The sequence below is a fragment of the Electrona antarctica genome, assembly GCF_951216825.1.
Source record: "Electrona antarctica genome assembly, chromosome: 7".
Taxonomy (NCBI): domain Eukaryota; kingdom Metazoa; phylum Chordata; class Actinopteri; order Myctophiformes; family Myctophidae; genus Electrona; species Electrona antarctica.
In genome coordinates this window covers 28,139,038-28,166,164 of record NC_136812.1, presented here as the reverse complement: position 1 = coordinate 28,166,164, position 27,127 = coordinate 28,139,038, and the positions used below count along the sequence as shown (strand labels likewise).

The following is a 27,127-nucleotide window of genomic DNA, read 5'->3' as shown; positions in this document are numbered from 1 at the left end:
CAAGTGCTATGATAATGGGCACACAATCTGATAGAACTATAACGGGTATTGATAGCGGAAGGGGAATGAATAAAGTATCGTTGAATTTATCAGAAGAAAAGTGCGACCACAAGTGGTCAACATCGGTATTACCGGTCTGGTCGAACCTGAACATCAGAGACCGGTTTGGAAATGTTTTAATTGGCACAACAATATGTGCAACACAGTGTGTAGGGTTTAAGTGGTTCAGAGTTTCAGACTGACCTGAAAGACTCATATCCAGCTCTGTGTCTCTCTCCAGACTGCCGGCACTGTTGACGATGTTCATCAGGTGGATGGCGGTCCAGGCGAAGGGCATGCGGTAACGGCCCAGGCGCTGGCAGAACTGCTCCGACTGGCCTCGGAGCTTCTCCAGCTTCTCCTTGTTCTACAGCGGAGGACAAGCAATTAACCATTTACCCACTTATTAACTATTTTATTGCCGTTAGGTGGCAGGAGAAGTGTAGTTAAGCTATGCCAGCCTTATTTCCTTGTTTGGCTCATTTTCAGCTCCGCTCTACCAGCATATCATTGTAAGGATCGGCTATCATTAGCATTAGCTCACGCTGTTTACCTTTCGCCAGAAACGTTTATATGTCGGGAGCAATGCGAGACAAAGTCACAAATGACATCCGAACATCAGCTAAATCAGGATTACCATGGAGAGCGAACGTAGAAGCAGAGTTATGGGGCTTTGAAAATCCTGCTTCTAACCGAGGTAAATGGAGGGACTTGCAAAGATCCCATGGCTGGTGGTGACGGAGGCGTTGCATAGCAACCGGACCAATGTTAAAAATTGGTTTTGGGCTCAACCGCTTCATATATGGAGTAAACAGGGGGGTACAAATATGTTCGTACCTAGCAGATAACGTCCCATAGCTGGGGGGTATGAACATATTCATACTTCGCAGAGAAATAATTAATTACTGTCATTGTTTCTTAAGGACTACGTAAAAGAGTCAGAAACATACCTTGGCAGCATCAGTCTCTTTGAAGACCATGTAGGGTTCAGCACACTCTCCAATGTCCCCCTGCTGCAGCACCTTCTCCAACTGCATACAAGACACATCTCCATCAATATACAGTAAAATCCTCACTCTGACAAATGGATAAATTAACACTGTATAATATTCACTGCATACCTGTAAAAAGCTATGCCTTTCAATAAGTTACACTGTGGTGCAGATTATCCCTATCCCTCCTTTAACCATTATATATGTATTCTATTACTTATTTTTCTTTTATCGCTTTCCGGGGCTCAGATAAATTCCTTTGCATTCTCTGTGCTTTAGAGAGACCTGGCCTGACCTTAAAGGAATAATCTGTGTGAGAAAGAGAGAGGAAATTATGTCATGAAGTTTTGACCTGGATGACGAGGAAGACATCCTGCGAGGGGTGGGTGATAGAGAAGATGGCGGAGCGCGCCAGCGTGGTTATGGCCGCAGTCTGAACGTGAGGACGCAGCATCCCCTTGGTCTGCTCCGAGTTCAGGTCGAAGAAAAAGTTCTCAGATATCTAAGGGATAAATATGCAAATAGTCAACAACAACTATTACAAGAAGAAGAATTGCAACCACCCAGCTCAAAACCCACACGTGCACCTAGCACTACATTTTGAACATGGCTTTGTTAGTGTGGTTCATTCCCCCCTATCATGATGGCTGACACACATGGTTGGTTACATTCAAGTGAAAAATAGTCCACTTCACTGTACGGTGTACTAGAGAGTAGTATATATGGGAGATGTACTGGCATGTAATGGCAACTGCTACCCTCTAGTGTTTGTCAGATATGAAGAGGGGGGATGGGGAAAATGTGGATGGGCTTCTCAGATAGACACATAGTAGTAGTGCATGATTTAACCACATTCGCACAAGGATAAGAGGCTCACAACATAAACTTTTATAGCCCACTCATCTAATTCTGGTTGGCCTCCCAACAACTTTAATGGTTTGCAGGAGTGACCTAACAACTCAGGGCTGGAAAGGCACTGAAGAAAGCACAACAGCTTACCTTTTTCTTCTCCTTGACATCGTATAAGGCCAGACTGGCGAATATGGGCTCGATTTCGATCTCAAACCTTCAAGGGGGGGGAGCAGGTCAGCAGAAAGAGGCAGTTAAAAAGAGTGCAGAGCCAACAGGGTTATTTTTCAGAAAAAGGCTAGCTCCCACTTACTTCAAGGACAAGCACTTGACGAGTAGCCTCTGACCGAAGTGTTCTTTAGGTACCTCAGGCACACAATGACGTTCAATGGGCTCCTCCTACACATTCACATGGACAGTTAGGTTCTCAGGATGCATGAAGACACCTAATACCTGAACAATCAGTGGCTTCCATCTCATCAAATGCTTTGCATAAAGACATACCCATTGTATTTACACGACGAGAACAGACCCATTTAAAAAGAAAATCCTTACTGGCTACAAACCATTTATCACGTTTTCCTACCCTTAACTAGGACAGGGGTATTTGCTAAGTCAACCAATAATCAGCATCATTCATTTGTTCAAATAAAACAATGTCCATATATTTTTGCCAATTAAAATAACTTCCTAAAACATTGAGAAGAATGTAAGAGATCATGCTGGCTGGCCATCATGCATGTAGTGTGTATAGTTATATAATGAACATTATAGCAAGCCACAAATGAAGCAGAAACTAGGTCAGGATGGTCAAGCGGTTAGTTCTTGACATGGCTGTATTACTGAGCTTATTGGAGATGAATGTTGTAGCAATTCATATACTTTTAAGTTATTTCCAGATTATTCCTTTTTTGACAGGTTCCGCCTGACATTGTTGATGTCGGAGGGATAAGTACAGATGCCGGGGAGACAGAGGTGTGTACTGTACTGTGTACCTCATCGAGGGCAGGGTGCAAGGCAAAGAGCTCGCGGTGGCGGTGGGCCTTGCGCTGCTCTTCATTGTGCCGGTCGATCTCCTCGTTGGGGGAGCGGTCGAGGAGATGGGGAAGCACGGCATCGGGAAGGGAGTTCTTCAGGTCAAAGATGCTGCAGGCCCAGCTGCCCCGGGGAGTGTCATCTATGGACATGGAGCGCCGCTTCAGCTCATCCTGACAGGAAACACACACAAACAAGATCCATACACACTGATTAGGCATTCGGGGGTTCATGTATCTGAAATACATAAAAGCAAAACGTACATCACAACCCGGTATTCTGAACAGAGTTCTAATATCAAACCAAAGAGAGTTTAAATTAAACATGGCTCCAAGATGCGTTACTTACAGACTTGAAATGTGTTGCTTTCAATTCACTGCTAATAGTGACAATCACTGCAAAGAGGTTAGCTTTAGAGTAAACATTTGTATTCACTTCAGATATAGACACGTCCACAGGGTGATGTCATACCTGGTCATCCTGGTAGCTGCTGATGTCTGGCATTTCATCAGCTTCAAACACCTGTTTAGGCAGGCCCTTCTGCCGTTCCTTCTGTTTGTCTAGAGTATTGGGGTTGAAACCCGTACCCAGCTTGTGGTATCTGATAAAAAAAACAATATCTTCTGTCATATTTCCTGAATTTGAATGAACCGCTAAAACGTACATAGCAAATGCTTATCATTACTACATTAATTATTGTCAAATTTAAAGGACAATCAAAACTAGAAAAAGTGCCCCTTGGGGCACAGGTCTCCACCAGGATAAGAGTGTTTTTGAAAAAATAAAATAAAAGTGGCATTTCTTCCTCAGCCTAGTGGGAATATGCATGCAGTTACACCACAATTGGACACTGTGTTAATGATTTGTGGCATTTTGTACAAAACGGGCCACTCCTGATGTTGGAAGCCAATCAGGATGGAATATATGAGAAATTATCACATGACTATAGAGATCATGTGTACCGATTTGTGTGAGATTTGGATAGAATCTGAAGGAGACTTTTGACATAAGTCGGTGCTATAAAGAGCAGATGTGAAAAATGCAGGTCAAAGATTTTTTTCCTTGGCCTCTAGGGAATGGGCATACAGAGTTTTAGCACAATTATAGCCCCACCATGAGGCTGATGTGAAAATGTTCAAGTGGCATTTCTTCCTCTGCCTAATGGGAATGAGCATGCAAAATTTCCCTCATATGCCTGCGTTCATGATTTGACCAATCCTGCAAACGGACCAATCCTGCAAACTTTGTAAGTCCATGTTAGTCAATGGGGATGGAATATGGGGAAGCGGACAGGTCTGTGACTATAGAGATAGTGTATACCGATTTGCGTGATGTATGGATAAAATGTGTGTGTGAGTAATGTGAGAGAAATACGTTTTGTAAAAATCAGCCTCACGGTGGTGCTATAACAGGCCGTTGTGGAAAGATTGGGGCAGAGGTTCGTCGTTGGCATCCAGGGAGTGTGTGTGCACAGTTTGGTATCGACCAGGCCAACGGTGCCGGAGATTAGCTGTGCACAGACGGACGGTTGGACGGACACACAGATGGAGTGAAAAACATACTCTCCCCATGCCTTCAGCCTGGTGGAGACAATTATAACGGAATGGTGAAGTGGTTGATCAGTGGTGAATCTCTCCAGATAATGAATGGAGCCTTACTTTCTGTTAACGATGGCCCAGTCCTCAGTATAAGACCTGACGCAGTCTCTGACATGGGCATCAGTGTCCCTGCAACACACACACGGGAACAATCCCATTTGAACCACATTCAATCATGCTATTTTACATTGCATTATAGGCAAAAACATTCTCAAAAAGCCTAAATTTGTATGATGGTGTATGATCACGCGCACACGCACACGCACACGCACACACGAGTCCAATAGTGAAAGATGCAAAATACAAATAAATAAGTCGTATAAATAAGGCTGAAAATCCAGACTAAACTAACTTCAGTCCACCAGGTATTCAATAATGCCTTTAGCCATAATGGGGCAAAACATAATAGCAAAAGTGCTGATTTCACCAGATGAAAAAAAAGCCCATTTGAATATGCATGAGCACAACTAGTGCTCTCTGATCTGTGTCAATTGAAAATCAATTGCTATTAGAGGGCATTTCCTGAGAGCGGTGATCATAACGTAATATGGAAAGGCTTTGATATGATCATTTATATAGATTGAATGAGTCCTCATAGCCATGCTGGGCCCTTCTGCTAGACGGCAGGGAGAATGTGCAGGGCCGGATCCTACCAAAGACCATAAAAATGGGACCCAATCACCCAATGCCTCCCTTAGCCCTCAGCAGGGCTAAGGGACATACTAGCGTCATGTCCAGGGGGTGTACTTGTACATCATGGTTGTGTAGGTCAAGCCGCCTCACGCTACAGAAACATGAGATAGGCTCCTGCCCTATGCGCCACTTGCTCAGGAACCGTTGGTTCCCAAGGCTACTTACTCAACACCCTCTGCAACCATTTTTTTACATTGTGAGATTGTGAGCATAAATTGACCATCATAAACTTCATGGACAACTAAATAAACAACAAATAAGGTCCAAGCAACATGATGATAAATGCTCCTATATTCATTGAGGTTCAACAATAATCACATGTTCTTGTTCCCTCCTACTTTCATTTTGCATTTCTTGTCATTATGCACATTGTCTGCGAGGAATATTATTCATATCCTTCAACACAAATATTGTGTATTAGAACTGAGGGGGTTCCAGGTGGTCCCCAGCTAAATGTTGGTAACCAAATGGACCCTTATTATAGAGTGTAAATTTGGTTTCTTTTGACGCTCTCAAGAGTTAAATTATTGTTAAACACTTGCATTAGGCTACTTAACACTTTGAGGGCTTTAAATTATTTAATCCATGTTGTAGCCACACACTAAACCTGCTATTTGTTTAATGTGTTTAATTCGCCGTCGTTTGATGATTATGATAAAAATCCGGATTTGTCGCGGACATTGTGACGAGGTGGTCACGTTATGATGACGTAACCGGAAATCAAACATCCGCCAGCTTGCAAGGGCTTCTGGGAAACTGAGTGCAATACAAAGTGAACGAGGGGGTAGAGACAATCTTGGCTCGCTTTGCACTTTGTCTGTGACCCGGATCAAGGAAGTGTTTTTTTTGTAGGCTCAATAACAAATGCTGGGAGTGTTTACTAGCATTTTTTCACTGATCAAAGGCGCAAATACTTTGGCGTATGCTCCAAAGGTAATTAAACAATCCCAGCAGCCGTCAACAGGTCTACAAAATAATTCTTATTTTGATCAACATTTCCCTGTTATCTCTCTTATGGTACCACATCAATACAGCATGGAATTGTGGACAACATTTTAGTCTGCAAGGCAATATCTCATAAAATGGTGGTCCATGCTTTACATTCCGAATAAATAATGGGCCTTGATATGAAAACCACTGGTTTAGTTTATTAAAGCATAATAATGCAGATATGACTCCATTTAGTTGCTCAGTGACCTTACCCTTCCTCTGGCACAGGCTGTCCCACAGTGCGACACTCCCTGGGAGTGTAGATCACCTCGATGTCGTCTGGTGGAAACTCAATCAGGTCTCTGAGGGGACCTGGCTCAATGAGGGGAGGGTGAGTGATGAGGTACTCTTCAAAGTCCACTGGCTCCACAGCCTCTGTGAGGGGAACCTGGAAGGGGGTTAGGGGAGAGAAATAGAGTAGGAAAGAGAGCGACAGATTGACCATTATGAGGTGATGGTTACATTGACATGAATGTGTGGAGAGTGGAGAAATAACCTTATGGACAGATTATATGCACACCATCATTAGTAAGACCCCAGTACTGCACGGGTACAAGCAATAAGGTATGCAGGCACATGCAGAGGGAGGGCTTTTGGTTCTTGTGCACCTGCCCTTTTGCCTCAAAGTGCAAAAAAGATATATTATATATTTTAATGTTTACATTGTAATGGGAATGTATTTCTTATTTTACTTATCTTGCTCTTATTAGCAGAAGACATCCGATATAGGCCTACTACATTTCTGGTGTGAAATGGCACGAGGGACGGGCCTCAATAATGGTTGCAAGTAATTGCAAGGAGTTGCGTCGTGAATCATTGGTGTGGACTGGCTTTAATAAGGAAATATTGTCCAAGGAAGCGGTATTTTTCATCCTGGCAGGCTTTTGAAATTCACCAAATCTGACACAAAGACTGGAAAGCCCTGGCATGTATGCCTATTCAAACACTCATTTTTTCATGTGTCCTGGACCATTTCTAAACTGAAGCACCCAAGCGTAACCGACAGCTAGTTTAGTTAAGCGTATGAGTGCACAAGCACACATGCATATATGTGTCTCCGGCGTCTCCACCAAGGAATTCAGAATACAAACAGTCTCTCCACAATTTAATTAAACGGCAGATTTAGCCTAATTAAGGAGGAGGGGGTTTGTTTCTCTGGGCTCAGCATCAGCCTGGTGTTTTGGCACTGGGCTGCTGGAGGTCAATTGGCACTGCCCTTTAAAAACAATTACTGGTCAGAGAAACCAAGCACTGTTGACCCTGAGAACACCCCAGTAGAGTGAGACAGGCTGTATTATTGTAACATAATGGTGCAGTTATACTGTACTTCCAATGGTCAGTAGCTTTAATAATTCTCTCACATCAGTGAGACATCAGCATTTGGCTGTCAATCTTGGCCACTAGGAAGCAGAGCGTGGAGGAAATTATGAAAGACCACTGGTATAAAAGGTTTGGCAGAAGGTTCTTCACCATGTCATTCAAAATAAGTTCCACAAACTAATCAATATATATATATATATATTTTTTTTTTTAAATAATCAATTTTAATAAAATGATCGTCAGGCGGCAGGACTGTGTGCAATTAGACAAGTGAGATGGTGAATCAAGTCTCCACAAGGTCTCTTTTTTTGCGGCTTTCGCCTTTATTTTATATTTTTTTATAGAGGGACAGACAGTAGGCTGACAGGAAATGGGGGAGAGAGATGGGGGAGTGACATGCAGTAAAGGCCGTCGGGATCGGGAGTCGAACCAGCGGCACACTGCCAGACTCGGACTTAGGATTAACGTTACTCACTGCATTGCTGGCTGCAGCCCCCACATTGAGGTTCTTGAGAAGCTGTGGTGAGCCACCATACTGTCCTGCTATCTGCTTCCTCACCTCTGCTGCCACAGTCCTGCCAATGAAAGGAGAGGAGGGGAAGAAACACAGATAGGTCAGTCATCAGAAGATCACATTGTTATCATAGCTAGTTCCGTTAATTTAGGCCTGCTTGCATGTAAAAGTAAAGTTATAGCAACTGTTTTTGTTAAGGTCCTCTTGAAGGTCTCAAATTAATTGTAGAATGTGCTTAAGGGCAGTGACACTGGAATAGATGGGTTCTGCAACAAGGCCAATGCGTAAATACATTAAACAACACACAGAACAGGCAGCTGAGGTAGACAGCATCGTGCTTTTCTGTTGTAGACAAGGCTAACATTTAGTATTGTGGCTCATGTCCACAGAGGGCTTTCCCCATGACCCTGCTCCTGGCCTTACTGTGTCACCTCTGACACCAACATATATTACACCCAGAGAAAGGAGAGAAACAAATAAAAACCTATGGACCCCAGTGATCAGCACAAAGTGCTTTGTCTGCAGCTTCCGCTGCAACCACACATGCACACACACCGTTTAAATCACAACCATCAGACCCACTCAGAAGCTGTTGCCTTGAACAAAATAACAACACAGCAAGTAGCCCAAGGCGACACAAACAAATAACTAATTAAAGCCAAAGAGGGCCACTTGTCAGGGTCATGTACAGTAGCACAAGGATCCAGCAAATTTGCCATCAACGGAGGTCATCAATAGTGTTGTTTTCCATGATGTTTATTCGTCACAGGCTATATTTGTATCCATCCCAATCCCTTCTGGGGGGAAACACTGCCAGTCCCTGTTATATTTCATTCTTCCAGAGAATAATGAAATAGAACTGCCGTTACATACGTAACTCTTGCTTTCCCAACAGCATTTCAGTGCTGAGGTCATGTCTGATAAATCTAAACCAATTGGCACAAAAGTTCCTGCTACTAAAAATACTTTGCGGAGGCCATCAAAATGTTATGCAGAAGTGAAAAACTGGCCAGCCAGCCAAAGCTCAGGGAAAATATGATGATGTAAGAGAGTTCTGGTGGCCTCTGCAGTGCAGTGTCGCCGTTGCCAGCGGCAAAAGACAGGAGCACTGAACCGACAAACACATTCCACTGTCCTCCTAATGCCTCCAACCAGACCTTTATTTAGCACTGGTCAACTGCTCAAGAGGAGGAATAACTTCATTAGGCAAACAGCCTTCTTGGGTTTCATCCCAAAAGAATATCAATAACTGTCAACAAACAACAAAACAGCAATGTTTGCCAACAAGCTATTGGCTTTTTAAGGTCATGAAAGCCCCCAAATGTCTGATTGTACGAATGAGTCAATGACTAGCATAATGAAAAAGTGAAGCATGTGACCAAGTGACATCTTGATTCAGTTGATACAATTCACAGCTGGACAATCAGTGAGTTCTGAAAGACTTTTTCCCCCCCTGTGGCATACCACAATATATTTGAAGCCAAGTAAACAACCACAAGTGCATTTCCTAAAATGATTAAGTAGCATACTATTATGTAGTCTTGCAAAGGCCAGACAATTAAATAGATGTCCAATGTCTGGTGCACAACTTTGAGAAGTTGTTAGACTGCACCCTAAGACAAAACCAATGGGTGACTGACTGACTAGTATGAATTGAGCACCCACGGACCTCCTTAGACCAACCATAGACTTTCATATAGCCCAGCCAATCAGAGGCTTACCTGACTATTTTCTGAACTAGCATTGCTTGCCCCTCCCACAAAACACTAGATGCCACAAAACCTAGATGTAGCCAAGAATTTGCTAAACATACTGGGCACTATATTGCACACGCACACGCAACGCACGCACACACGGATCAGTCTAACAATGGAACAGCTTTAGCTATTTACTGATGTGTACTTTGTCAATTAATCGCTGACTTCAGTGCTGCTGTTCATTGTCTCCACCAGGCCGAAGGCATGGGGAGAGAGTATGTTTTGAACTCTGTCCGTGTGCGAGTGTGCGTCCGTCCGTTACCAGCTAATCTCTATCACCGTTAATCCGGTCGGTGCCAAATTTTGCACGCACACTCCCTGGATGCCAACGATGAACCTCTGCCCCAAATTTTCCAGAACAGCCTGTTATAGCGCCACCAGGAGGCCACTATCTCTATAGTCATGTGTTCAGACGGATCTGTCCGATATTTCATATTCCATTCCTAATTGGCTAACATTGGCTTTCAAAGTTTGCAGGATTGGCCCGTTTTCAACAATCCAATCTTATACACAGCGTGCAATTTACGTTAAATCTTTCACAGACTTTCCTACTAGGTGAGGAATATATCCCACCCTTTTCACATTGGCCTGTTATAGCGCCACCAGGTGGATTTTTGCAAAACGCATTTTTGGAACAAAATGCCTCAAATCATCTAATTGCCATCCAAGGCGTGAGAAGAAATGGCACCATTTTCACATTGGCCTATTATAGCCCCACCAGGAGGCCACAACCTGAGTGGGAGTCATTTGCTCCTATATATATATATATAAATAAATTGAAATAAAATAAGTCTGTTTTATTTTTGGGTGAACTACTCCTCAAAGTGAAACTTTAAAGGGAAGGGGAAAATAACTTTCCTCCAAACTCCATCAGTCACATGTGCTGCAAGACCACATCTTACATTATTTCAGTGTGAACGAAATTGAAGGCAGATGTTCCTCCTGTTCAATTGAGCAGGAAAGAGTGTGCTTATGAGAGAGGGACAGAGAGAGAGAGTGTGAGTGAGTGAGAGTTGTATTGTGATGATATTGTGGAAGGTGAGACTGACTATTGCTACTTTCACCAAATTTTTTACACAGACATTTTTGATCAAAAATGTCACCAGGCAATTAGAGTAAAGGCAAGTTCAAGTATTAAGTAATAGAACAGCCATAACAGATATGTTCTGAGCCTTTAAAATTAGGAAAAGACAACTCTTTACCATTATCCAAAATCCCAGACTATATCTATTCTCATATAACGATATCAATATATCATTGATTATTGAATGTCTTGGCATCTAATTGAGTATGTAGCAGCAATAGCTTTGCCTGAAATCATTTATTGTCTCCACCAGGCCGAAGGCATGGGGAGAGAGTATGTTTTGCACTCCGTCCGTGTGTCCATCCGTCTGTGTACAGCTAATCTCGGGCACCGTTATCACGGTCGATGCCAAATTTTGCACACACACTCCCTGGATGCCAACGATGAACCTCTGCCCCAAAATTTCGAGAACGGCCTGTTATTGCGCCACCAGGAGGCCGACATTTGAAAAACACATTTCTTTATATTACTCCTCCAGATTCTATCCAAAAATCCCGCAAATCGTTACACACCAGTGATGTGAATAGGTTTTCAATGTAATGAGTCCTGGGATGCAGGGATGGTCTTTTAGATGAGCCCAGGGATGAGCCCAGGAGCCCACTTCAACAACGTTAGGAGTCATATTTTGCCATTTTTACAAATTGCAGCATTTAACTCCCATTTAATTTTATATGGTTATATTCATGTAGAAAACAGAAGAAGAAATGATTACTAAAGCTTGCAAAATAAACTAGAATAAAAAAACAGTTAACAGTAGTACAGTTAGTAGTGCATCCCGTGGATTCAGAGGTCGTTGTTTTATTGCATCCCTTAACTATAAACTGCGTTTTGGGATGCAAAATACACCCTATTTTAATCTCTGACACACCATCTATATAGTCATGTGTTCAAGCCGGATCTGTCCTATATTTCATATTCCATCCTAATTGGCTAACATTGGCTTTCAAAGTTTGCAGGATTGGCCCGTTTTGAACAAAAAGCCTCAAATCATGAACGCAGCGTTTAATTTATCTGAAATCTTTCACAGACTATATATATCCCGGAATATATCCCACCCTTTTCACATTGGCCTGTTATAGCGCCACCAAACTACCTAGGTTCCATCCTGGAGGCAAATCTGCCCGTGATAAAATGGCCACCAATGTAATCAAGAAAGTCAACCAAAGAACAAGATTCCTGTACAGGATCTCCTCATTGGTCAACAAAAACACTGAAGACCCCAACAGGAGCCCTCGTACAAAGTTTCTTCGACTATACATGTAGTACAACTACATACACCTCTTGGTACCACAGACAGCACCTCAAAGGCCCTTAAAACAACGCTCCAGACACCCCAAAACAAACTGGTCAGGCTACTACTTGGCCTCACTCCCACAACCCACCTCAACCCTGCCCATTTTGATAGGCTGCAATGGCTTAGGGTTGAGGACAGAGTACAGCATTTTGCAATGAGTCTGGTCTACAAGATTCGCTACACCACCAAGATACCCATGTTGTACCTGTCTAAATACTTTCTTAATGTCAATGAAGTCCACACTCACAACACCAGAGGGAGTTCCATAAACCACATTACCACTAAAATGTGGAATGCCCTACCAACAGCCATTAAGACATGTGAATCCCTTGACTCCTTCAAAACCGCTCTCAAAGAGCACCTACGGACAGCTGCAATTCAAAAGTCCCCCCCCCCCCCCCATACTGTACATGTTTTCCCCTTTTTTGAGTGGTGCTGGCCACTCCTATAGACAGCAATGTGTGTCCCTGGCTGGGTCTGTCCCTGTGTTTGTCCGTCCGTCCGTCTGAGTACGGAAATAGCGCTTGTTGACCACCAAGTATCACTGTTGCGCTGCCGCAGCTTAACACACACACGGCAGGAAGGAGGGCTTGTACAGTACAGTACTACAGCACGAGTACACTAGTAGCACCACTCAGTTCAGATGGGTCTGATTTTACTTTCTATATAATGATTTCCTGTTTTTTCATAGAAGTGTATATTTGTACATCTTTAATTACGATTAATTGAAAATTGTGTCATGGTTTCATCCACAAAGTAGCAGTTTTTGTATTGACTTGTGCTTTCCTTTGAAATGTACCCAGTCTACATATTGTGAAATAAAAATTTCAATCAATTTCAATCAATGCATTGTGTATGTTTAGTTTAAACTACCTGGAAGCAGTACTTCTACAAACCTGTACACTACTACAGGAAGGAACCGTGTATCTTGTCAAACTGTGATCTTCACCCTTGAATGAGATAAATCATCTGTAAAATCACACAAAGCCCTTTGTTAAAGAGATTACTTTGATCCATCTAGGGGGCGGGGTACCGATGAGATCATTTGATGGCTGGAGTGGAGTGGGACTTTTACTCTCAGCTGGCTGCATCTGACAGTCAGACTGATCTCTATCAATGTCAACCAGTGGAACATAAACACCAAGCATATATCTACCAGTGCCACATCAAGCTGGGCTGGCTAAAGGCTAGTAGCAATGCAGGATAGCTAGCTGTCCCAAACAAACAAACCAACGGGTCTTCATAGGGTACCTATATATCGGGACCATCAATCATCATTGAATAAACACTCCCTGTGTGGACAGTCAGTGGTCAGTTCAGTGGATCCACAAGCGACCTCATCGTAAAGAGATCACTGTCCGCCCGTTAGACACAGAGGAGAAATCAAGACAGAAAGCAGCCAACTAGCCCGAATGTCTGCCTGGGTGGGTCTGAGCATCCTTGGCAGTAGCACAGGCTGCTAACTCGGCTAGGCTGTGCCTGCGACAGGGCCTTTTAGGATAGGAATTCCATCAATGGGTCTCTGAATGCGGCTCATTACAAAACACAAACGCGACCCAGTCAGATCTGTGTGTTCCATGTTGGGACCCGGAGTCCTTACCTGCTGATTTTCTGGGCGAAGGCGCGGCGTTCAGCCATGGCAGTGGCCGCTGATGTGCTTTATTTGCTACTATAGATTCCCAACAGCAGGCAGGCAGGCAGCCTGTGCTTTCCATTCACTCACACTGGAACGTTACTCTCTGAACTGAAGCCCCGAAGGGAAGAGAACGGACGGCTCTGGTTACCGTAACCATCGGAAATGAGCGCACTAGAACACACCCAGTGAGCAGCATTCATTCCCACGTACTGTACCATAGAGCAATACCTCGCCGTACGACGTTGTCGCGCTCCGAAAATAGCAATTTGCAAAACAAATTTCTCTCGTCAGTAAAGCCCATTTGAATTATAATTAATAATAAGGTCTAGAGAAGTAGACCATATTTCATTGGCTAGGCTAGTAGGCTTTACACTTTACACTACAGAGTACACACACAGACGAGTTTGAGATGCGCCTGGCTTTTTTTAAACAGCCTTTTGCTTTGTACTGGAAAATGCGCCTGTTTTGTTATAGCGGATAGCGCGGGCAAGAGGAGTCTTTGCATTACAACCACGGGCTGAGGCTGACTTCTCGAGGTTGGATCATGGTTGGATACGCTAACAATCAAAACAATCATTCCCAATCCCAGAATGAATGTTGCCATGGTGGAAACACCGCGAGAGTCCTTGACGACGTGACTCTTGTTTCTTTCTTTTTTTTTTTAACTTCCTCAAAATGTAAACATTGGTACTTGGCAGTCTGCTGTCAACTTGCCTCGCTAATTTGTTAGACAAATGAGAATTGGGGCACATTCTCAGTATAATGAATATATTTTCCTAACGAATGCAGCTGTAAATGTAAAGCAGGACCGAAGAAGTTCTACTTGTCTTAAGGTACGTTATGTAAGTTAGTACTTAGTAGCTAAGCAGCTGATCGACCTCGTTACTAAGTTTGATTTTTCAGTGGGGGATCATCATGGGATGATGCAGCTGCCTGTGTGTGTGTGTTGAAGGTTTCTTCTATGTAGGATGGGTTCTATTCCTTGGTGGTCCAAATGGAGAATAAAGGGAGCGACGACGTGGACAAATTGAAGACAAAGGTCTTGTCAGCGTGGCACAATGTCAAGTACAGTAAGTGCACAGACTACAGTATATTATTCATAACATTTATTATGAATAACGATATAATTCTCCCCAGGCTTAAAACATCTCACTAGACTGTTGGGGATATGCAAAGGCATCACATACTGTTCCGGTGAATTAATTGATTGATTCATTGATTGATTGATTGAAAATGTTTATTACACATGTATGTAGAATGGGTACATTTCAAAAAAAAAAAAAAATACGGGTCAATACACAAACTGCCACTTATATATACACACACACACAAACACACACACACACACACACACACACACACACACACACACACACATACTAATTAAGATCGAGTCGAGATCGAGTAAAGGGTGCATCTCACTCAGAGAAATTCTTCAACCACCATCCAATGACTAACTGCAGTGACTGTCATTATTGTGTATTTTAGGTTGGGCTCTGAAATCAAAGACCTATTTCAGTCGAAATTCCCCAGTGCTTCTTCTGGGAAAATGCTACCATTTTAAAGCTGAAGGTAGGCATGCACTTACACACATGAACACACACGCGTGCAATAAGACTGTATGACATATTGGGCTTTAGTAGAGTTAATGCCAAAACACACTAAAGCCCCCTGTAGTAACTCTGAGGACCCGCTGGGGGTTCTGGTCCCCCTGTGTCTAGCCCATGTATTGCATTTTGATGTCCCAAGCCGTATCAGGAGGAAGATATCTGATCGTCTGTCTACACGATAATACTACATCATGCATGTCTGATCTGTAGTTCTGGGCCATAGCTTTGTGAGACACAAAGCTATGTGATTTTTGTAGAGTGAAATGACTGTATTTCTTATACAATGTCTGCTCTGCTGCATTTGTTTATGTCAGATGACGACAGCCCTACAGAGTGCTATGAAGCCTCTGATGAGGACCTGGTCACAATGGGGAACGCGGAGACATTTCGTAGGGACTTTGCCTCCCGTGTGTGGCTCACTTACAGAGAGGAGTTCCCTCCCCTCCCCGACTCCACCCTTACCTCTGACTGTGGCTGGGGTTGCATGCTGAGGGCTGGCCAGATGATGCTGGCCCAGGCACTGGTACTGCATTTCTTAGGCAGAGGTAAGTGTCATAAATCCTCAGTGTTCATTTAACTCAGAGAGTCTAAATGTAACCAAATGGACCCCTACGGTCTATTCTTTGTTTGCTGTGCTTGCTGTGTTTTTGTTGTTTTGAATGTTACGCTATCTATGCTGCTGCATTGTCTGAAGGAAGCCAAACAAAAGTAAGTTTTACTCTTATGTACCTGTACTACACAAGATGTAACAATAAAGTACAACCTTGAACCCTTGAACCTTGACAGGGTTTGTCAGACCTTCATCACAATTGATTTGCCTGTAAATAACATTGCTTTCAGCAAGTCATAAGTTGGTGGTTCCAAGAGTAAACACATTTTCTTGTGTTGCAACAGAGGCTATATAAAGTTAGAACTCTCATATGCTCTCGAGTCTAGAGCCTTCATCAGAGCATAATACAAATATTGTGGGGCACATATTTATGTTGGCGGAGGTGAGTATAACAGGTTAATCCCTCTGTAGCTAATGGGAGTAAACTGTTCCTCCTGGCTTGGGTGTATCATCTGATATACTGGTTTCTTTAGGTTAGTTATTTTACACTTTTTATTACCCATGTATTTGAACTCGCATACAATAAACACCTGTGTGTGCGTGCATTGGATATGTGTAATATGGTTCCATAATGTCATAAGAATAGGTGCCTATTTAGGTGTGCGGCTGCACCCTCCTGATTTGAGCTAGTGATTTGTAGTTCACAAACAAACGTTTTAGGCGAGGGACTCATGCATAGGTGTTACAGATTAATTTAAAAAAGAAAGGTTATTCTAGTATGTCATATTTTAACACTTCACATTTACTAAGGCTGATATGATTTTAATTTTCATTCTAGCATGGAAACCCAAACAAACCAGTTTGTTTGTTGTGCATTAAAATAATGTCAACAACACCATACAGGACTTTTTGCAATGCACTTATTGCACAATATTTATCTGGTTATCAACCACCATTCTAGAGGAATAGTAAGTCTTTATAAGACTCTTGAATGGTTACATGCTTGCTCCAGTTCATAAGACTAAGACATAAGACTTTCAAGATGAGCAAGTTGTCTGTGGAGTTTATAAGCCCGACCCCACACACAGTCAAATACTCAATGTTAATTTAACTCTGTGTATATCTACATTATGTACACTACACACTGACTCAGAGTTACAAATGGATAAATGAACACAGAGGAGCATTACTGTGCAGTAGCTCGAAGTAGACTGTGCGTTTTAATGCAGTCATTTAGAAAACAATATTTAAAACGTGTTCTTCTGTCAAATCAGAAGTTTATACTGAATGAAAGATTTCTCGATAAAATGACTAATGGCCACTTAAGTATATTTATTGATCAATTTCATTTTCATTCACATTGAATCAAGGTCATTATCTTAATATCTCAGACTCTTCACTGGCCTCTTTTATAGCTAGGACCACTCCTACCCTCATCACCTTAGGTGCCCACCCTGTTTGTAGGGCTAAGGCACTGTAAAAGTGAAATAGTGGGGCACTCTGCTGCCTATAATTGGACTATTTCACAATAGAATGTCCCCATTTCCTTATTGAAGCACACACTAACTTGTATCTATTAAGGCTAAAGATTAAAGATTAAAAGTTTGATTTCACATGTTCTGAAAGAGCCTTACTGCTTAAGAGAGAAATTCCTGATTGGATTTTTGTAAAGGTATTTTGCAATAGTTAATGTCTTCAATGATCAAGTTCAAAAACCCGCCAATGGAACCAGTCAAGTAATTCCTTCATTACTTACTCCTTGTGAGAGCACATTAAAGACCAGAGCCATTTGGGACTGTGAAGTACAAACTTTCAGTTATGATTTACTTCTAAGGCTGTGCTCATTTAAAACACTCACGATGAACACTCACGATGTGTTCATCAATATAACTGTAATTTTGAGAGCAATCGATTCAATTATCGTGTTTTTGAATGTTATTATGGCTTATCAATATTTTTGGCTCATATCTGATATACGTAGGTTTGCTAATAACAATCTACACCAACGTGCTATGCATATACCGGTATTGTGGCCTTTGATACATGTTTTAAAATACTAGGTTGAAAGAAGATGGTAACGTTTAGGTGTTAACACAAAGTGCAGTACTTCAAAATGGTATTTTGGAAAATATCCCTCTTCTCAACCATCTTGGCAGTAATGACAATGAATGTTATCTGCCAGTTTAATTGTAATAGTGATAATTGTTTTGGTGTTTTGTATTTTTTTGCATGTGATTTACCTCTTTCACTCCAGACTGGACCTGGTCGGAGGCGCTGAACCTCCAGCCTTTAGATACAGAGACATGGACCACCAGCGCAGCCAAACGCCTGGTGGCCTCCCTGGAGGCCTCTATGCAGGGCTCTCCCAGTCGCTCCAACCCTGGGCCCCTGCCTGTGGGACTGCAAGTCCATGCCCAGGGGGCTGCAGAGGAGGCCGATGCCCACCTGAGAAAGGTCTACCACCGCACACTGGTGTCCTGGTTTGGCGACACCCCCTCAGCTCAGCTGGGCCTCCACAGGCTGGTGCGGTTAGGCCTGGTAGCGGGGAGACAGGCAGGGGACTGGTACGGACCTGCTGTTGTAGCACATATCTTCAAGTGAGTTTAATTAAAAAGGAAAGCAAATTGTTGAATTTAAAAAGTAACTGAAATATTAAGACCTGCATATACACATGGCTCTGGTTTGAATCGAACCAGACATGTTGCAATCATATTATGGTCAAACTAATTCATTCACCCACTGGTGTGCTCTAGTCCAAGCAGTAGGACCACATTATTTCAACAACACTTTGCTTCTAATTCAGTTACAGTGAAGTCTCCATGGGATCCGACCAGTGATTTAACATCATCAATACTACTATGTTTATGCATAGCCTACAGCCCTAATATTGAATTAGCTGTAATAATCGTACGGACAGTGATTATGTTCGGAGTGTTGATTATGAACTGCTATCTCTCTTCCTCCCACTCTCACTCAATCTTTTAGGAAAGCTGTAGAAGAGGCAACAGACCCTGGCCTGGCAGGTATAACTGCCTATGTCTCCCAGGATTGCACAGGTATGAAAGATGATCCTGCTACTGGCAGGAGAGGTTCTGGGCACAACGCCCAAACTGACCGTTCATTATTAGCAGTTCTCCTACTGCTGGGACACTAGAGCAAGGCAAGGCTCATCCTGTCCATTCTCCAACAAACACACCCGTCTTAAATCCACTGCCATCCGCTCCAACCTCTTCTTAACCCCAATAACACGCCTTGTGATGAAAGCCCTTCTTCTCAATGGCCTGTGTGAAGTCCAGAGTGCCTGTACTGCACTTCTATTGGAGAGCAGAGTAGATCATTACATTATAAATCAGGGTGTACACACAACAGGGGATTGTAGGTTGAACGTTTGATATTATAAAGCAACAGGACCATTGTGTACATTAAGCATACAATTGAAGAATGTATACTTACACATTATATGTGACCAGATTTGACTGAGAGCCTGCCATCGCACAAATTCCAGGTTTTTTTCTTTTTTCAAAAATGAGTTAATAGCACAGGCAGACTCTTCACATATTTCATGTCTGAAATAAGTGTCAGAGCTGAAATCGACATAATATGTAAATATGAAATAAAGGCTTAAACATGTAGCTAGGTGTAATGTTAGAGACCACAGAAGTGAACCTTTCAAGCCTGTTTTCTCAACTCGCTGTTTTCTGCAAGACATTACTCTATAAGCCATATCTCCAAAACTGGTGGGTCAAACTGAACAAACAATATGTCAATTTGAAGCTATGATTCCCTGCTTTCATATGACATGAAAAAGAAAATTCAAAAAAATCCAATGGCAGTCCCTCAGTCAAATGTGTTCACATATGCTCATGAAGTCATCATTGTAAAAAAAATTAACAAATATACAAATATACAAATATATTGTTGTTGTTGATGACACGCATAAAGACTGACATGGAAACTGACATACTATCAACATACTGACAGACAGGGCAAACATACCCCCCCCCCCCCCCCCCCCCCCCCCCCACTCATCTGACTTTTGCGCTATTGATCCCACAGTGTACAGTGGCGATGTCATTGATAGCCACAGGGCAACAGGGTTGGGACAGGAGTCTGCTGGGAGGTCAGATGAGCCTCCATCAAATAGCCAAGACCCCGCCCCTTCCCCAGTGGGGAACCGAGCCGTCATCATTCTCATTCCAGTACGTCTGGGTGGGGAGAAGACCAATCCTGATTACTTTAACTTTGTTAAGGTAAGTGAACACAATTTTGATTTAATATAACTAAAGGAAATGTTAAGCACATAAGCCCTATGTTACAGCAGAAATGGGCGCTGGCGTAGTGGTCACTAATGTAGCCTGCCATTGTGTGATGGGTTCGAGTCCCGATCCCGACAGCCTTTGCTGAATGTCACTCCCCATCTCCCGCCATTTTATGTCAGCCTAATGTCCTATCAATAAAAAAGGCATAAAAGCCCAAAACATAAATATATAAAAAGGAAATAGCAACTCTAAAAGCTCACAATGTAAGGCGCCAGTTCATCTCGAGTCATTCATACCGCACACTGTGTTTATTACGTGGGAGCACTGGCAACAACATTCTGGTGAAAAACCCACGATTAGGACATAGATAATCATCCCAATCATATTTCTGTATATTGTACGATTAATCACAATTATTGATCATAATGATTTTGGGGAGGAAAAATATGATTTTATAAAGCTGTAATCTGTAACTTTAATGCCTTACTCTGGACTCAAACCTGGGTCCCCAGAGCGAGTGCTGACATTTCTGCTGTTGAGCTAATACATACAGTATATTGTATACAATAAAAAATATTTTATACCATACAGATTGGTCATATTAATGTTTTACTCACACAAAAGAAGTTGCGGATTTCAGTGTCTTGTGCTCATCATCAGTGTCATGTATGTCTTTGGTCAAATGGTATGTGATGTTATTGTGCCTCTGTAAGACAAGTGCAACACCTGACCAAATAAAAAATAAATGTGAAAGCTAAAATCATGGTTTTCAATTAATTTTAGTCATTTAGCGTAGTGAAAACGTTTCTTATTCAATTTAACATACGTAGCAAGTATACCGCAAGCGAAGCCGGATACTTTGTTGCCTGTGTCACACACCAAAGTCGTACACCGTAAATAGCTGATCTACAAGCTCACAATGTGCCACACCTTTTGTTGTTTATGTTTGTGTCCGTAGAGCATACTGGGTCTAGAGTACTGCATAGGCATCATTGGAGGGAAGCCCAAACAGGCCTGCTACTTTGTAGGATTTCAAGGTGAGTTTTGCCTTGGGGAGAGAGAGAGAGAGTGTGAGGAGAGAGAGTGGAGTTGGTGTGAATTGGAGATTATCTTGCATAATATACCCACCTTGTATAAAGAGACAAAGTAAGTTAATGCATTCCTGTTTGCATGAGAAAAGCGGAGAGGAGGGGAGTGGGACGCGATGTGAAGCAGCGCTTATTTTATTCTCTCTGACCCATCACAGCCTCACCCATTTATCACAAGTAAACCTCCCAAGTTGTGAGCGGTAATTGATTTCCATAGGAGGCATGCATAAATTTAATCCGGGCCCCAAAGTGAGCCACTCTCCATCACCTTCAGCAGCCGGGAGGAACCTTCAGTTGTACATCTTGGCAGTCAATATTTACGCATTTACATTTTACCAATTTGAAATACATCGGTGGATGATGTCTAAATGACAAGCAATACATTCTCCCTGCCAAGGCACGGCCCAGCTCTGCATTTATCATATGCAAATGGCCGAATATAATTGCGTGTTTGTAAAAGTAATTCCCCCACACAAAAATTAAATGACAGCCCCTTTTTTGCCAGCGTAAAGAATGTGCTTGTACAAACGCATCTGATTATGCAGAATTTAATCCACCCTGGTGGATATTAAAAAGCAGCAACCTTCTGGGAGGCATATTTGACGCAAAGAAGCCCAACAGTAGGCCAAGCGGATGACTTTGAGCTGCTCTGCATAGAAATTGGAGAGAGGCGCGTTTTTGTAATAATCCGATGTTTTTTGAATAACTTGTCTTTTGTTTTGTCCTTGCAGATGACAGCTTGATTTACATGGACCCTCATTACTGTCAGTCTTTTGTGGATGTCAGCACCAGCGATTTCCCTCTCCGGGTAATGTGAAATTACACAGACGAGCTGACTGAGGCCCCAGTAATGTGAATTTAATAGTTTCTGTTAGTACTTAAGGGTATGAATCTTAAAGCAGCCCTCTGCTCAATTACCAAGTCCCTCACTGCTGATTTATTTGCTGCTCAGATGTGCGAAGCTGCTGCTTAAGAGAAATATGGTAAATACAGGATCAGGTATAGTGAAGCTGAATATTTCAGGACCAATACATAAAAAGCAGCATTAATCAACACAGTGTAGGCTTTTCTTTCCATGCTTTTAGATGCTGTGCTATACAGTGTGACAACACTCCACAGTTGTAAATATGTGTATACCACGACAGCAGAAAAATAGGATTTCATTTTTCAAATAACTACAAGAGGAAATCCTACACAACTTATTTAATATTGATGTCGCCAGCAAATGCTGTGCCCTGCACTTGACGTGTTTAATATACCCAGTTACCATAAATACTATTTGCACATTACTTTCTCCCTTTGTCTAGTCATATCATTGCCCGTCACCAAAGAAGCTGCCTTTCAGTAAAATGGACCCAAGCTGCACCATAGGTTTCTATTCTAGAAGTGTCCAAGACTATGATAGAATTCGCCAAGAGCTGTCTAAGGTAAGTGTAGACCATCATTTATAGTCATAGTAATCATTCATCCACTACCACCATTTCAGATGGTCATTTCACATCCAAGAGCATAGTAGGGGGAAAGGATTTGAATATAATTCAGTGTGTCTAAATGTTGTACTGTAGGCCGTTAGTTAGAAATCAACCAGCAGGTGGCACCATTTAGCCACGTATCTAACAGAGCTCAACACATTTGGCAAATTGATCAAGAATCAAGACACCAAGGGCTTCCGGACTAACACGTCTGTCATTCATACTCTGTACTTTAGTGTGTTACAATATCCAGTCATTGGTGGTGAAAGTAGATGGTACCTCGCTTTATTAAATGGCAAAGATGGCCAATCTACAAGCTCAAAACGCATTGCAACATATTATGAGCCTGTGGATTGCCTAATTTCTGCAAAGATATTTAGTGTAGACTAGAGGGAAAGCAGGATGTGGCTTAAGACCACCGAAAACTACAACATAACGTCACACTGCGGTGATAAGCAACTCAGCGCTCTCACCCGAACACATCTCTCTGTTTTTACTAACCAGCGTTTCGGTGGTCACCCTATCACCTAAAACTGGAGTATGAATAGGTCTTTAGTATAGACCACTGAGACACTGCAGTCAAGTTTAAGTGCTTAAGACTTTAACCATTTGCCCATGTCAGGTGCTGCAACCATCAGCAAAGGAGAAATACCCAGCATTCACTTTCATGCAAGGTCACAGCGGAGACTATGACCTGTGTGGAGGCCTGACCCCAGAGAAGAAGGAATGGCCTTTCATCCATACCCCAAAGAGAGTGACTGCCACTACTGGTGACTTTGTCCTGCTCTGACCACTGACGAAGGCCATGGACAACGATTGTCCATTGTCAGTGAACTCTGAGACGACGCTGCCAAAGACCTGTCAAATGTTGTGGCATTGACGTGTCTGGTATTTTTCAAACGCCAATGATTCACTGTTTACTGCCTGGAACTTTGTTGCCAAGCACTTGTTGCCAAAATATTCATGTTCTGTAATTGAGAACTTTTGCATTGAGAATTTTCAGAGTCCTGCTGATTTCTGTCTTTCAACTGGCATCAAGGGATATAAAAAGGAACAGTAGGTTCTGCTATTATGCACGCGCGCGCGCGCACACACACACACACACACACACACACACACAGACACACACACACACACACACATTTTACTATTCCGTTAAATGTCTGACGAAGAGAGAGACTGGTATTTATCAAGTACCTTAGCCTTCGGAGCACTGATCGACAACCAGTTCTGCTCTTTAGATAATACTAAATCATTCTCAAAAGGCCTGGGTCATGATCCTAGATCAGCGTTGTCATTGTCACTCTGAAGGGCTTTGTAAAGGGACAACTTTGCTGCAGCACAGAGTTCCGGAGATTATGTTGCACCCTTTACAATGTATTCGTGTAGAACCTTTTATAACACCTTGTTGATTACAGGTCAGAGGAGATAAGTCACTTTGCTAAGACACTCTCCCAAGAACAAAACTGGAATTATTTCTAAGACCCTCAGATACTTCCACAGCTGAGGTTTATTTTCTTCCTCTTAGCAATACTGTATGATTTATGATGGTGTGTTGAGATGACTGATTGTGTGTTTGTCATTGTGTTGATTTTCTTGTCTGTTTAGCAAACACTTTGAGAACAACCCATTACAACGGGATAGTGTTTGAAGAAGGGTAAACAAACGTGATGTGATACACTATTGTAAATGCTAAAAAAAAAGGTAAATGATGCATTTATATTATATAGCACATTTATCCAAAACGCTTTACAATGTGCATTACATACACGCATTCACACATACATTCACACACTGATGGCCATGAAAGGCACCAACTGCTCATCTGGTGCAGTTAAGGGTTCATTGTCTTGCTCAAATACACTTCGACACAAAGCCAGGAGAAGCCGCCCCTACTGTACTAAGTTGCTGTTTACAAAACTAATATACTGTATCTACTGTACAATATCTTCTATACTCACATCTGTAACAGTATTGTAAAAACACTTGCTGGGACTGTGGGGTTCATAGGGATTAGCAACTAATCCTTTCTGCCTAATTTATGCATTGTCGTATGACAACGTCGTAGACTGATCTAGTTCAGAGTCTGCAGACCTAGTGTGTTGTTGTGAGCTTATAAACCTTCACATTTCTGTCCGCAACGCTGTCATATGATGATGTACAAATCAAGCTTTAGAAGAATTCAGAGGAGAAATGTTAATGGTGCTTGGAAGTTATATGTTCTTTCATCATTATTCTTTATTATTGTGTATGTTATAATGTATTTGTAATTGCTGTCCTAACATTTCTTATTTTGCTCCATTGCTGTCAGATTTATTTGACCATTTGTACAATTTTGACAATAATTCAAAGGGTGACGGGTAAAATCTATTGCTGCACTCACAATAACACTTTCGTAATAGCAATAGCTTGGACATAGAACTTTAAGTACATTATGCTCTCATAGGCTACTAATTAAATTATAACCCAATAATTTGAGGTTTAAACATGTCGGTGTGATATGGGCAGTGATTGCGAAGCATTCATAGCTGTTTTTGAACATTGATTTTCTACACCAAATTAATCTCAGAAATGCCAAACATTTTTTTACACTGCTGTACAGCAAAAGTTGAATAAAATCAATACATTTGAACTTTCTGTTCGGTCTGCTGCACTTGAAGAATTTAAGGAGACCAAAGACAAAAATGTGTTTCGCTAAATGCAAACTTCAGTGATGTGTTGAAATGTATTCAATCCCCTTTTTCTCCCAGTCAAATGTAGTAGATTAAAACTAATCGTACGTGCTAACCATCTCTACAGCCCATTAACCAGGGACCGGAAAAAATGTGACCCAGTGACACTGGCTGCGATTGTGTCCGCCTGCGAAGGAAAAGAAAATATCCTTGTGTGCAATGCTCTGTTGCCATGGCTAATCTGTCTGTTGCCCCTTAGTTTGAGCAATGCTGGACTGTTTTCCCGTACAATACAAATTCTTGTATTATGATGAGCCTGGCTCTGGGCGAGGGTCCCGCGTTTTAAGGGAGGGAAGTGTCCCCAACTGTGGGGGGGGTTGCAAGGGGTGCAAAGGGTGAGGATGGATGGACAGAGAGAGTAGAAGAATTACTTATCTGTTCTCATAAACATCACGGACAGCCATTGACCGAGCACATAAAGGCATCATTTAGATCCCTGTCTGATCGTTCCATGGCTGTTTTTAGTAGACAACCCGCCCGGCTGCAGGATAGAGCGGGATCATCAAGTATGCAGCCAAAAAGGACCGGCGACATTCTGATGCCATAGAGGAAGGAAAGGGTTGCTCGGAAGAGGAAGGGTTGATGTATACTTAGTCATGTGCCGTGTCGCACACAGAAAATAGCTGATCTACAAGCTCACAACTTGTTGCATCACGGCGCATTGTAAGTTTGTAGATCACCTATTTTCAGTGTGGGTGACACTGCCTTGCAAACAAGTATAAACAAGGCTTTAGGGTTGAAGGCAGAGGAGGGAGGCAGACTGCGGGAGCAGCGAGAAGTGTTTTGGGGATTTCTTTATCAGGGGACATGAAAGAGCGTTTGTGCTGGGGGGCACAGGCCACTTTGAGGGTCGCCTGTGTTCACCATGTATTTACAGGCACATATGAATATTTGATTAATGAGTCACAGGCTCCGGGGAAATGCAATAAGTGGGTAGCGGCTTTACAAAGTGGGCCTCCCCCTCCTTTCTGTACCACAGTCGCAGACACACATGCACACACACACACACACCATGCCCTCCTGTTTAACACAGCTGCCAATAGTGTCATTGACATTGCGGATTCCTGAAAATCTAATCTGCAGCCGAGCAAATTCCTCACAAGAGAGGGAATCCATGAAAAGCATCCTTCTGTTCCAGAGCGGAGTGGATGGGTGGGGGGGTTGGGGGGGATGTCATACACATGAAGAAATGGACTGTGGCATGCAACCCTCCTAGGGCAATATGGAACCAACAGAGACAGGGATCAAAAAAGGTTCTCTAGAGATTTGTATGAACTGTAATTCAACAATAGCAAAAGTAGCAGATCTACAAGCTCAAAACGTGCCACTTCGCGCCGTGTTTCGGGCTTGCAGATCTGCTACTTTGTAAGTAGCTGTAGTATGATGAAGTAAGCCATTCATTTACGGGGGAAAAACACGATAAAATACGGAGAAAAGTGGTTGATGTATGTTTCTAGTGGCGGCTGTAGCTTTGTGGATAGAGATGCCAACTGGTAATCAGATAGTCACCAGTTTGCACCCCGGTCTATGTGTCATCCATCTGAGTATAGCCATTAATAAGATACTATATACTAAATAAAATCCAAAACATATAAGTAAAGGGGAATGAAACCCT

The 27,127-nt window shown here is 42.4% G+C and overlaps 2 protein-coding genes across 27 annotated transcripts in view; one reads left to right on the top strand and one right to left on the bottom strand.

Annotated features, from left to right (window-relative positions):
* Positions 1 to 14,218, bottom strand: part of dock7 (dedicator of cytokinesis 7) — a 66,473-nt gene extending 52,255 nt beyond the window's left edge. For 7 of the 24 annotated variants that reach the window (XM_079505704.1, XM_079505718.1, XM_079505724.1 and 4 more), the window contains exons 1-11: positions 13,766 to 14,025; positions 7,992 to 8,091; positions 6,409 to 6,584; positions 4,574 to 4,642; positions 3,387 to 3,516; positions 2,876 to 3,088; positions 2,194 to 2,279; positions 2,031 to 2,097; positions 1,384 to 1,533; positions 990 to 1,070; positions 244 to 406 (exon numbers count right to left, since the gene is read on the bottom strand). In XM_079505704.1, coding sequence (XP_079361830.1) covers positions 244 to 406; positions 990 to 1,070; positions 1,384 to 1,533; positions 2,031 to 2,097; positions 2,194 to 2,279; positions 2,876 to 3,088; positions 3,387 to 3,516; positions 4,574 to 4,642; positions 6,409 to 6,584; positions 7,992 to 8,091; positions 13,766 to 13,803 — 1,273 coding nt within the window. In that variant the 5' untranslated portion in view covers positions 13,804 to 14,025. Of the gene's footprint in view, positions 1 to 243; positions 407 to 989; positions 1,071 to 1,383; positions 1,534 to 2,030; positions 2,098 to 2,193; positions 2,280 to 2,875; positions 3,089 to 3,386; positions 3,517 to 4,573; positions 4,643 to 6,408; positions 6,585 to 7,991; positions 8,092 to 13,765 lie in introns of all 24 variants that reach the window. The other 17 variants (XM_079505713.1, XM_079505707.1, XM_079505711.1 and 14 more) reach the window with 6 other exon arrangements.
* Positions 14,219 to 14,403: 185 nt separating this feature from the next.
* atg4c (autophagy related 4C, cysteine peptidase) lies at positions 14,404 to 25,406 on the top strand. Of its 3 annotated transcripts, none has more exons than XM_079505730.1 (11): positions 14,404 to 14,634; positions 14,769 to 14,871; positions 15,290 to 15,373; positions 15,726 to 15,956; positions 18,216 to 18,558; positions 18,947 to 18,984; positions 20,018 to 20,211; positions 21,179 to 21,257; positions 22,040 to 22,116; positions 22,616 to 22,735; positions 23,403 to 25,406. In XM_079505730.1, the coding sequence occupies exons 1-11, from the start codon at positions 14,536 to 14,538 to the stop codon at positions 23,568 to 23,570; spliced, it is 1,536 nt and encodes a 511-aa protein (XP_079361856.1). In that variant the 5' UTR covers positions 14,404 to 14,535; the 3' UTR covers positions 23,571 to 25,406. The 3 variants fall into 3 exon arrangements, with proteins under 3 accessions (XP_079361856.1, XP_079361855.1, XP_079361857.1); XM_079505729.1 differs by having other exon boundaries at positions 18,947 to 19,017; XM_079505731.1 differs by having other exon boundaries at positions 14,498 to 14,634; positions 14,754 to 14,871; positions 18,947 to 19,017.
* Positions 25,407 to 27,127: the final 1,721 nt, after the last annotated feature.

What these genes read in the sequence shown, in the direction of transcription:
- atg4c (XM_079505729.1), top strand. Translation starts at nt 14,536, where the DNA reads ATGAGAATTGGGGCACATTCTCAGTATAATGAATATATTTTCCTAACG. An exon ending in GAAGTTCTACTTGTCTTAAG is followed by an intron (nt 14,635 to 14,768) that starts GTACGTTATGTA and finishes TCTTCTATGTAG; the next exon opens with GATGGGTTCTATTCCTTGGT. An exon ending in CCAGCGATTTCCCTCTCCGG is followed by an intron (nt 22,117 to 22,615) that starts GTAATGTGAAAT and finishes CCCTTTGTCTAG; the next exon opens with TCATATCATTGCCCGTCACC.